We start from the raw sequence: 12,298 nt of genomic DNA on the forward strand, positions 1-12,298 counted from the left end.
TGCGGCTGGAGGGAGGTAGGCCAGGCCTGGGCCGGAGGGTGGAGAAGCACTGCGAGGGCTTCGGGGCTTCGGGCAGCCATCCCCCATTCCCCCCACCCCGGAGGGAGAGAGAGAGAGAGCAGCCTGTGCCTGTGATAGCCTGGCCAGCATGAAGGAGAAGGGGGGGGAGTGCCCAGCAGAGCAGCCAGCCCTGAGAGTTCATGAACCAAACCAGCAGAGCCTGAGACTTTTAACCCTTCTTGAGATGATAGAAGCCTTGCAAATGCTAATTCCTCCTAGAGTTGATGAGAATGACAAAAATTAAGAAGAATCCTAGGTAGGATGAGATGATGGAGTGGCCTTTAGCTAGATTTTTCTTAGATAGCCATGACAGAACCCTTGAGTTCCTGTGACACAGAGACTGCATTCTAGGGGGAGGCAATAGCTCAGAGCCAAGAGAGTGTGGTGATGTGAAAGTGTGTGAACAGAGACGATAAGTGAGGAGAGTAGTAGTAGTAGTGCCCTCCATCTTCAAAGAAAAAGAAGAAGAAAATGATCTCTATTCAAGAGACCCCTCAACCCCAACGGGTGAAATTTGGGAGAGACAAGTGTCCCAAAAAGAGAGAGACTGTGCTCTTTTTTAGAACTAGACAAAACATCCTTAAAAAAAAAACCCCTAAAACCAGCTCTAGTCCATGTGCAGTAGTGAGAACACTAGACATAAAAAAAAAAAGTCACGATAGCAAATGTTCTCCAAGCAGTACCACACGTGACACAAAAACACGAAAAGTTTTGACTGTTTCCTAAAGAAGTCTGTAGTGCAAGAAAGACTCCTCTCTTCTCGAAAAATTAAGAATTGATTATCTAAAGAGTAGTAACAAAATTAAGAATTTAGTGAAGAGAAGAAGAAGAAATTTAGAAAGTTTTCATCCTGTATTCTGTGTGTGTTTCCTTGTAGTTTTAAGTTAATAAAGTTTTTTTTCCTTCAATCTTAAGTTAGAACCTGCTCTGCTCTGTCTCTGATCACATCTCACAGTAAATACCAAAGAAAGAAGTATTCTCATAAAAGCACTAACATTGCGCCAAGCTCAAACAATAACATACCTTAACACATGATTGTTCAGAAATTGTGCAATAGCAAACTGAAGTTCAGGAGGATCTAGCAGAACACGCCCTCCTAGAGAGGGAAAAGATATATTTTGATGGTTCATCCAAATGCTTATTAAAGAAAAAGAATACCTGGGAACACCAGGATGAAGGTTGTTGGGGTTGTGGGGTGTTTGAGCGCTCTTGTGCGAGCAGCAGAGTCTCGGGGCTGTGGCAGGGGCTGATCCATGTGGGTGGCTCGGCGAGGGAACTTCCAGTGTTTGCCCACCCGGTGGAGGCAGCGCGGGGCGCGGGTTTGTGCGGGGAGCCGCTGGGGTTCGGGAGCTGGATTGGTGGTGCCGGGGTCTCAGAGGGTGTGGGGTTGCCGGACACGTTCACCAGCCCGGCAGAGGTGCTGGGCACGGTTTGCACAGTTTGCCGCTGAGGAGCGGGGCTGGCTGAGTGACGGAGCTGCCGGGGCGTTGGCTCCCAGCCTGCTGGGGTCCCCAGTCTGGGGCAGCAGCCTCAACCCCAGTAGGTGGTCGAGAGAGAGAAAGAAGGGGTGAAAGGGGGGGTGAGGCATGCCCCCAGGGTCCCTGCAGAGGTGGCTGTCTGCGAGCCCCCCCGCTCCCAGAGTGAGCCGCTGGCTCGCCCTTGCCGGGGCTGCTGCGGTGCGGTGGCGGCAGCAGGGAGAAACAAGGGACAGCGCTGAAGGCACTGCTGTGAGTGAAGAGAGAGAGAAGGGGGGGCGGTGTGAGAATAAGCGATAAGACCAAGGCACAGATAGCCTTAATCTCTCGCTAATTCTCAAAACCTCGCCAAGTCGTTTACTTTTGTTTTCTTAAGGCAAGACTCTTTTTTCCTTTCTTTTTCTTTCTTCTTTTTTCGCTGTTAGGATGGGGGTTTTTGCTCTGAGAAGTTTTTAGAAGAATGGGTCTGTGAAGGCTAAACAGCTAAATAATTACCTCAGAGGGTAAAAGGCAGTAGATGTTAACACTGGCCTGGAATTTTGGTTTTGTTTTTTTGTCGTTTTGATTTGGTTTGGGTCTTTTGCGTTTTTTGTTTGTTTGTTTTGGGGTTTGTTTTGGTTTTTTGTTTGTTTGTTTGTTTTCTGGGTTTGGGGGTTTCTTTTTTGTTTTGTTTAACTAATTGTGGCTCACAAGAAGAGGAATTTGCCTCTGAGTTTTCCCTTCAGTGCTGTTGAGGCTTCCTGCCTTAGCAAGAAGGCAGCATCCTAAGCACGGCAAGTCCCTTTTTCTCTAGGAGAACTGTCCTTTATGTTGTTAGTGTTCAGGATCACATAATCACGAGTAATGATTATATGCAGGTGCTTTTATTGAAGAGCTCTGGGTGTCAGGGGTACAAACCCAAATCTGACTCCGACATAGGTTTGGGATGGATATGCTTTTATATTCTATCGTTATTTAACTTTCATGTTAATTATTAAACTTACATTGTTCTATTGTATACATAGATTTCAGCCAAGCATGGCCACCTTAGACTAGGAACATACAGTTTCTCATTGTTCTTCTTATGATTATACAATAATTATTTTCATTACTAAACAATCATCACATCTAGCAATTATACTACTTACGCAGGTAAAACACAAGGCTTAACATTTCAGAGTTTTATCTTAGCATTTCTCCAGGGCCCCACTATCAACGTGATCCCAAGAGCTGAACAGCTTAGTGCAGCTGAAGACCCAGCTGGGTACAAAAAGAACAAGCAGCTGTGGCCAAAAAAACCCCAAAAAAACCAACTTGTTGCTAAACCCAGAAAGTTTTGAAGAATTCTAATGGCAAATCCTGATGTAGAGCTGCCTTTCTTCCAGTCACGCTTCCTGTGCTATTAAAAAGTCCTTTTCAGGTACTACTGACAACTGAGGCAGCAATCCGAGCCAAGGGAAAAGAGAGTGGATCCAGGCCAGCAGAATCAAAGGAGCTGTGAAGGAACCTGAGGAGTGGACTAGCACATTTAAACTGGGTGATACCAAATTGACTCTTAATTGGGGACTGGGTGGTAATGAACTGGGAGGACCCAAATGATCCAAGGAATGTACAAAGAATCACAGCTAATTGAGAAACAAGGCCAAGCTTTTATCAGTGCTTTCAAGTGCCATCTGAGACACATCAGATACCCGCTTTGGGGAGGAATACTTCCACTGCAAACAGGAGGGTCAGGACAATTTCAGTCAGAGAATTCTCGTGTTCTGGCCTTAGCTTGTGATTTATACAAAGAGGAAGAGGAATTACAACTTCCATCAGTGCCATACCATATCCCCTGTTTGCTTCATCCTTATACCAGACATGCTGGGTTAAAATGCTGGGTTAAATGTAAATGTTTAAATTGTGGGGAAAGTTGGTGTTGAAGTTCACACAATCGATGCTCTCGTTGCAGGAAGTGTCGAGTACCAAATCTATCCCCTGTCCAGACAGAACTCAAAACAACTGAAATAATAACTTTGTTTTGTGGATGGGAATTATTAGTGCCTGTTGAGTGGGAGATACCTGAGGAATGGTGGGAAACCACAATTATGGAGTGTCAAAAACGATTTGCCTGGAAATTAGCAAAAAGGGGGTGACAAGGAGAAGAGGGCAAGAGTGGATTGGCCACTGTACTCTCCACCGAGAAGATCAGATACCCCTGCTGTGGGCAGCACCCCCATAGGCATGGCAGGTGGGGGTATAAGCCATACCAGACCTCTGTTATTCCTTTTTCTGTCACTCATCTTCTGTCTTTTCCCTTTAGGGATACCAGCAAAATCGTGTCACAAATGCTATCAAAAGCATTACATGGAAAGAAATCAAAGTTCCTCTTTTATTACACACACCCATGTCAGCAGTCACTGCTATGACCCATCCAAATTAAGTACCTGCATGCAAAACGGGGGAAATACTGCATTGAGAGAAACTTAGGAAAAAGTGGGAATAGATTGGGAAGTGAATGTCCAAAAGGGAAGAGATGGATTTGTTTCATATTTGCCCTTAAGGGTGGAGGCCAAGATTTGGTAAAAGAACAATCAGTAAACAGAAAGGTAAAACCAGCACAGCAATCTAACTCTGTATCAGCCCCAATCAATATGCTGAATCGTATTATAGGACTCCAAACAGTTGTAGAGATAATAACAAACATAACCAGCTGCGCATTAGAATTAACAGCCAAACAAAACTCATAATGTATCAGAAGGGATTGGCTTTAGACGATCTACTGGCTAAAGAAGGGGGTGTTTGTGGAAAATTTAATATATCAGGTTGCTGAAAATAGGTGATCCCAAGGAAAAATAGCCCATGTACTGGTCCAAAATTGGGACCCAATGTTAAAAACACTAGCTGGTGGGATAATGCATTGGGGATAGAATGGTGGAAGAAATTAGGCTTCTTCCTTTTCTGTGCTACAGCTGCTTGGATATTTCTTTCATGTTTGATTCCTTTTTTTATTCAGCTAATTACCAGCAAAGTCCAAAGCATAAGAAATATTGCTCAAGCCAAATGATTTATAAAGAATAAGAGGAGGATTTGTTATTAATGCGTATTATAGTATTGGCTTTTCACAAACAGTAAGATGAACGCTATATGTACAATGTTATAATCACTTTGCTTTTATTTCTGCTATTAACAAAAACTTAGACATAGTAGTGGTGGTAGCTGATCTAGTTAGGAGTGAACTGTCTGTTTGGTAGGGATAACATCCGGTGAACATGGCATGAGCACCCTGCTGTTGATATGCTAACTATCAGCATCTGCCGTCTGAAGAAAGTGTGGACCAAGGCCCAGAGTGGAAGTGATCAAGAGAGGGAACCAAAACCACAGCCAAGAAACACTCATGCTCTAAAAAGGCAGGCCAGGGAGGAGTCATGTAAAATAGCTCCTAGAATATGTAAACTAGCTTATGGATATGCATAAGGGTCTCTGAGTGTGCAACAGACTGATGTGATGGAAGAGGTATTTAAGGGGTATCCCAACAGTAAGTGTGCTCTTGGCTGAGTGCCAAGATGCACCCAGCCACAATCTTCGCTTTACTGACTCTGTTTCTTATTGTCCTTTATTAAACTTTTAAATTTTAACAGGAAAGTGAACCATGTTTTTCACAAGAAGCCAACCCATTTCCTGTTTACCTTAGAAATGTTTTTAAGCCTATTAGCTTGTGCCACACAATCCTGGTATTACCTCTAACACCAATCACTCTTATTTTCACCCCACATGGTCCTGCTACAATGCATCTTTCACAGGTCTAATTCTCTGAAATAACTGGTCTTTTTATAAGGCCATCTTTTGAGACTTGTTGAAACTTGTTTCCAGTTCAATCTCTCCACAATGTCAACTCTGTTCCAGGGCCTTCCTAAGCCAGCACAGCTGATCTCAGAGTTTGCATGGACATGGACAAGACTGTGTGAGCTTTCTGCCAGGTTTTGGGAATCCTTTACAAATCCATTTCTCACATCCCTGGGCTCCCCCATCCCAGCGCTGTTCCCAGGGGGTCCCGCAGCTCCAGGGGGGTCAAAGGGGAGGGGGCAGAACCCCCGGGATGGGTCAGGGCACAAAGGGGGTTCAGGCCTGGTGCTCAGGGGGGGTTGGTACATGAGGGAGGGCCCAGTCCCAGTGCACAGTGAGGAGGGGGTCAGTGCTGGAGTGGGGGTCGGGGGGACTGAAGGAGGTGTGGGTGTTGTTTTTGGGGGGATCCCCGCACACCCTGGGGCGGGGTCAGTGCTCAGCAGCGGAGCCGCGCCACTCGCAGTCACTGGCCGGGATCGGGGGTGTCGGGGTGGAGGTGGGAGTTTCCCAGGGACCCCCCTGGCCCCCCAAACCACAGCCAATGTGAAAAACAAAGTTCACTCTTTGAAATTTGTAAAAGTTTCATAAAGGATAAGAAAGGTTTTTTGGCACTTAGCCAAAGAACTCGCCCTTAACTTTACCCATCATTCTCCAGCTTGCATTCCCCTGCAGGGGTGCAAATATATTCCTGACTTTAGACAATATTCAAACATTCCTGGGAAGTTTGGATGTTCCAGGAACTCTTGCTTGGTTTTAACCTCTGACTTGTCTGCAGGACATTTTGTAGATTGGGTCCATGTATTTGATTTCTTCTCCTGGTTCCATCCTGTTGTTTCACACCCCCTGATCAATTCATAAATTCTTCTCAGGTTTGTGTCACTGTTATCACCTGGAGAGGCCAGTCCGCAGGTGTGAGAAACAATGTAATTGGTTGCTTAAAATATCTTCATGTTTCCATTGACATGAATTCTCATTTTCTGAGGCAACTGCTCACACCAGCGAAAAGGCCTGTGATGTTATCTGGCACTGGCTCACCTGTTTTGCCACTCTGAGCCTTCCTGACACCATCAAAATGGACCATGGACCTGCCTACATCTTGGAGTGAGTTTGTAACTTCTTGCAGCAATGGGGTGTGCCTCACAATACGGGCATTCCCCGCTCTCCCACAGGGCAAACTATTGTCAAGTGTGCCCATAGAACCCCAAAGACCATGCTTGAAAAACAAAAAGAGGGGGAGTTGTGGTGCCCTCATGACAGACCAGCTAAAGCCCTTTATGTCCTCAGTTTATAAAACTGGGATGAGATGGGACAGACTGCATGTGACAGACAGCATTCCTTCAACACAAAGGCTCATCTAAGACCTCCAGTGCTGGTGAAGGACTTACTGACTGGACAATGGAAAGGACCCCTGGGCTTACTGACATGGGGAAGGGGCTGTGCCTGTGTCTCCACAGTGTCTCCATGTGGAGTGGGCTCCATCACGCTGTGTGGCCTTTTGTCCCACCATCCTGATCCCATGTGTATATAGCTGCTACAATTTAGGCATATGTTACCAATTTTTAAAAGTTGTTAAAGTTATTCTTGTTGTCCCTGTTATTAATGTTTTAGGACTTGTTTAGGTTTTTCTTAGAATGTTTTTATTGCCTAAAGAAAAGGAAGGGCATTATGTGGAATGTGGGGTGATATTTCCTAAAGTTGTTAAGGCTTATGCCCACAGAGGCCCTGTGGGGAAGGCACAGCTGCAGGCTGGACGGTTGGAGGTTGGTTGGGGGGTGAGAGGCAGTTATGAGGAGCAATGCATGGACAGCACATGAAAGGGAAGCTGATGGGGTGATAGGACCTGTGGACAGCAGACTGCAGCTGAGCCAGCCAATGGGTGCCCTTCTTCTCTTGAGTTCTGGTTTTGTCAGGTTGAGAGTAAAGGTATAAAAGGAGAGTGATTTCTACAATAAAGCAAACTCCTTCGGATGCACAAGGCCATCCCTGTCTCTTTGTTTCCCATTGCTACAGCTTAGTGCTGTGTGAAAGTGTGAATGGGAAATGAGGAGAGTGGGAAGTGAATGTTTATGTCCTGTGTCTTGTGTGACTGATGGGTGTAGCTGCTGAGTGAATGAGATGTACTGCAGGACAAAACAACAAGGAGCTTTGAGCCACACTTCCACTTTTTAGGTGACCAAGACAGCCAGAGAAAAGCAAAGCATGTGTTTTGTATATGAATAAAAATTTTAATAAAGATTTTGTGTTGTCTGTATGAATGTAATTTTGTCTTTAAGTTACCGACTTGGATGTGATCCTTGGGTATGGTGTGAGTGTAAAATCTGTCATGAGAGGTGGCATTGCACAGCCACACAAAAGAGTGCCTGGGGCTGGGAGTGGGAAAGAGTGGAACTGAGAGACAGGAATTGGGCATTGCATTTTTTAAATTTTCTGTAGGAAATAGTGTGTGGGAAAACAGCATTTATTTTACCGAGCCTGAACAGTACCTGAGAAGGACTGGGAAAATGTATGTGAAAGGTGTAGAGTCAGATTTGCCTGGAAGTTAAGAAAGAAGGGAAAAAAAGGTGTGCAGACAGTGCCGGGATAAGCCGAGAAAATGGGACATAAAGCAAGCAAAGAGAAAACCCCCAGGGGAAAGGGGAGCAGGGAAACATCAATGGATATACCTCCAGATAGCCCCCTAGGGATAAAATTGGCACAGTGGGTATATAACCCTGACACAAAGAATGAAAATAAAACCAAAATGATTGATTACTATATAATGAAATAGACTCATCAGGAGATAAGATCTGATCATTTATCATTGATCTGATCTGGCCAAAAGAGTTCCTTTGAGGGGTGGATGTGCCAAACTTTGAATATTCATGTGAATGCCAAAGAACCAGCCAGTCAGGAAAAAACCGATTCTGCTGCCAGTTGGAAGGGTGAGGCTTCCCTGGAGAAGGAGAACACATTTAAATGAAAAGAAGTGAAAAACTGGGACCCCTTAGAGTATCTGCCCCCTCCTTATCCTCCAGCACCCGATGCCCTCCCTGCACCTCCTGATGGAGGCAGCCAGAATACCTGGGGCAGAGCGATCCAGCGAGAGGAATGGAAAAATGAGAACCAAGCAGTGGCACTAAACCCCCTCTGGGAAGTGCCCTTGGGTGGGGCATGCGGGGAATCGGGTTTGTCACTGCCCCACTTAATTCCTCTGAAGTAGAGCACTTTAAAAGGAATTACAAGTTCTGTGTGAAGATCCGATTGGATTAGCAGAACAAGTAGACCAATTTTTGGGACCCAATGTTTATAACTGGGACAAAGTGCAATCTATAATTAACCTTTTGTTTACAGCAGAGGAAAGACAAATGATCTGAGCAGCAGGGACGTGGATTTGGGAGAGGGAACATGCACACCACGGACCCCATGGGGAGATGAAAATGCCCTGTAATGCCCTAATTGGCACATCCATGACCCTGGGGGAAGGCAAAACATGGAAGATTATAGAGCATTAATTATCAGGGGAATTTGGGAGGCTGCTCCACCAACTCAGAATGCCCATAAGGCATTTGCTGAACAACAAAAGAAGGACTAGACTCCAACTGAATGGCTGGAGAGGTTAAAAAGAAATACAATCCTCAGGTATAGACTGATACAATAGCTGGACAAGCTTTATTGAAGATAACCTTTGTCACTCATGCTTGGCTGGATACAAGGAAAAGCTGGAAAGACTGGGGGAATGGCGGGATAAGGGATTGAATGACCTGATAAAAGAAGCCCAGAAGGTCACTGTACGGAGGGAGGGATGAGGAGAAAGCCAAGGGGAAAGCAAAGATAATGGCAGCCACTACTGCTGAGGGGAACCAGCGTGCAAGGACCCACCCCCTGTGGAACTGACTCTGTCAGGGCACGGCAAACGGGAGCAGGGGGAGGACAATGGGACCAGAGCTCCTGGGGGAGAGGCCCTAAAAGTGAAAAGGGCAACTGAACAACTGAGGCTCAATATGTCACCAGTGCAGGGAAATTGGGCATTTGAGGTGAAACTGCCCACAGAGGGAAAGGGACCTGAAGGTTTTTTGAGGAGGCTTGAGAAATGATCTGCTGTACCCATGGTGGAAAGCTGCCTCATTCACCCCCCCAACGCGCCACTGAGTGTCCCTGAGTGTCCCCAGAGTGTCCTCAGAGTGTCCCCGGTGACATCACCCCAGGAATTCCCATCAGGATTTAGGGCAATTTTAATGAAAATTCCCAGAAAATTCCCCAAATTTGTCTCAAATCTCTGGCAGGGAGGAGGGAGTGGACAGGTGACTCCAGTGATGTCCCCAGTGATTTCACCACCCTTGATGACATCACAGTGGTGACATCACTGTCCCTGCAGCAGCATTGGGATGTCCTCGATGGCTTTTTGGCACTGCTCAGCCACTGCATGGCCACTGGGGCCACCAGTGTCACCAGCGTGACTTGAGAGAAGCAAGTGGATGTCCTCAAGTGTCCCCACTAGGTGACGCGTAGCCAGGCGGGCACGGGCCTTCCACAGCAGCTCGGCATTGGCCACCGCAGCCACCAAGGCCTCGGGGACATCAGGGGATGCCTGATTTGTCCCCTTCAGGGTGGCCTCGATGTCCCCAAGCTGGCGCTGCAGCTCCTGGGGGTACACCATGGCTCTGTCACACGCGGCCACCAAGCGCTTCAGCAGCCTCAGGGCTGCTTCTGCCTTCTTTCCCCTCCTGGTGGCCCCCTCTGCCATGCTGGTGGTCACCACAGCCTCTTCCTTGGCCTTGGTGGCTGCTACCACCTCACTGGTGGCTGCTGCCATCCGGGCCTCATGCGCGGCCACCACTGAGGCCACCTCCTCCTTGTCCAGGGCCAGAAGCGGCTGCCAGACCTCAGCCACCAGGTTGTGCAGAGATGGCTCCCAGCGGGTGGCCTTGTCCTGCAGGTCCCTGGCCCGCGTGTTGGCGGTGGCCGCAGTGGTGGTCTCCCTGGTGGCCATGTCCCTGCAGGCATTGCGGAGCTCGGTGGCCTTTTTGGCCAGCTGGGCCCAGCTGTCCTCGAGCTTGGCCACCGAGCCCCGCCAGGCACTGGCTGCAGCTGTCACATGGGCCCAGGTGGCCCCCAGGTTGGCCCTAAAGGCAGCCAGGGCCTTGCCCAGGGAGGTGTCACCGTGGTGGCCCAGGGTGCCCTGGAGGTCACTGATGAAGGTGTCCAGGGCCATTTGCAGGGATCTTGGGGACACGCCCAGCAGCACGTCCCCATCCGGCCCAGCGACGGTGGCTGCCAGCTCACCCAGGGTGGCCACCACGTCCACCAGCGCCTCCAGCAGCTGTGGAAGGGACAGGGGAAGTGGCAGGGACCTGGTGGCACTTGTAGCCTCCTGGGATGTCCCCTATCCCCTCCTGGGGTTCCCCTTTGCCCCCTCCCTGGAGGCCTCTGCTGTCCCCTCAGTCCCTTCTTCAGCCCCTGGCCCCCTCTGCCACACCCCGCCACCGCCCCGCTTTCTCCCCCTCAGCACCCTCAGTCCCTTCCACCCCTCTGTCACCTTCCCCCTTCCTGCCACACCCCTGTTCCCTCTGCGATCCCCTGTCCCCTCTCCCCCCACCCCCCCACCCCCCACACCGGGATTGTTGTACCTCACGGGGCTCCATGGCCTCAAGGGACAGGGCAGGGACACGCCCGAGGGACACTCGGGTGGCACGCAACACCAACACCGTGGCACAGCCGGCAGTAAACAGGAACAGGTGACGTCAACACCCTGGCCCCGCCCCCCCACCTGAGGGGTGCCATCCCCCTGATGGCCCCCACAGCACCCTGATGTCCCCTCAGGTTCCCCACATGGCCCAGTGTCCCCTGAGTGTCTCCAACAGGACCCCAATGTCCCCTCAATGTCCCCAAAAGGACCATGTCGTCCCCCAACACACCCCAGTATCCCCTCAGTGTCCCCAACAGGGACTCAATGTCTTCCCTGATGTCCCCAACAGGAGCCCAATGTCCCCAGCATTCCCTCAGGGCACCCAACAGAGCCCAAATATCCCTCCAATGTCCCCAACAGGCCTTGATGTCCCCCCCATATCCCCAACAGGGCCCAAATGTCTCCTGATACCCTGCTGGGGACACTAGGGGACACTGGGATGCTGTTCTGGACACTGTGGGGACATCAGGGCCACTGTGCTGACCCAAAACAGGACAGGGGATGTCAGGGTGGCCTGGGGGTCCCCAAGGGAAGGACACGGGGGCGTCCCCAAGGTCCCCAATGTCCCTCAGAGTGTCCCCATGCCCTGGCAGTGACAGTGCCACCACCATGTCCCTACCCTGTCCCTACCCCTGTCCCACCAGCGCTCTATGGGCCGCCTCCAGCCTCCGCGTCACCTCCTCGTGACCCACCCCCCATGTCCCCGAGGCCACTATGATGTCCTTGAGTTCCTGGGCAGCTCTGGGGAAGCCCTGTTCCCGTGTCCCCCAGGGTGTCACCCCCCTGTCCTGGGTGACAGCATCCACCAACGTCCCCAGCGCCTGCGTCACCTTTGTCAGCGGCCCCAGGACAACCGCGCTGTCCTTGTTGGTGTCTGCAGCGGCCTTGGCGCTGGCCCTGGTGGCCGCCACCTGCTGGGCACGGTCATGCAAGCTCAGGGCCATGTCCCGCTGGTGGCCCGCAGCAGTGGCCAGGTGACGCCGTGATGTCCCCAGACGCCACAGGGCCACCTCGCAGGACACGGCCACCACAGTCAGGGCCCGCAGCAGGTGACCGTCCTCGGTCACCCCCAGGGTGGTGTGGGCAGAGTCCAGGGACACTGCAAGGACATGGGGACACCGGACATGTGGCACCAGGGACACGGCAGTGCTACCTGTCTAGTGGCACCAGAGTGGTGGCCCCAGGGACAGAGCAGTGCCACCAGTTCCAGCCCAGTGCTACTAGCCCAGTGTCCCCAGGACTACCCTGGTGTCACCACCCCAGTGTCACCAGCTCCATCCCAGTGCCACCAGTT

At 50.0% G+C, this 12,298-nt stretch overlaps 1 protein-coding gene and 1 long non-coding RNA gene across 2 annotated transcripts; one reads left to right on the top strand and one right to left on the bottom strand.

The window, feature by feature from the left end:
- Nucleotides 1-879: 879 nt before the first annotated feature.
- LOC132340668 (uncharacterized) lies at nt 880-5,138 on the top strand. The gene is made up of 2 exons (XR_009489985.1): nt 880-3,051; nt 3,466-5,138. It is a non-coding gene; the product is annotated as an uncharacterized LOC132340668 (long non-coding RNA).
- Nucleotides 5,139-8,960: 3,822 nt separating this feature from the next.
- Nucleotides 8,961-11,614, bottom strand: LOC132340567 (uncharacterized). The gene is made up of 2 exons (XM_059871638.1): nt 10,946-11,614; nt 8,961-10,638 (listed from the first exon to the last, which is right to left on the bottom strand). The coding sequence occupies exons 1-2, from the start codon at nt 10,958-10,960 to the stop codon at nt 9,679-9,681; spliced, it is 975 nt and encodes a 324-aa protein (XP_059727621.1). The 5' UTR covers nt 10,961-11,614; the 3' UTR covers nt 8,961-9,678.
- Between the last annotated feature and the right edge of the window lie 684 nt (nt 11,615-12,298).

The sequence above is a fragment of the Haemorhous mexicanus genome, chromosome 32 (genome assembly GCF_027477595.1).
Source record: "Haemorhous mexicanus isolate bHaeMex1 chromosome 32, bHaeMex1.pri, whole genome shotgun sequence".
NCBI lineage: Eukaryota > Metazoa > Chordata > Aves > Passeriformes > Fringillidae > Haemorhous > Haemorhous mexicanus.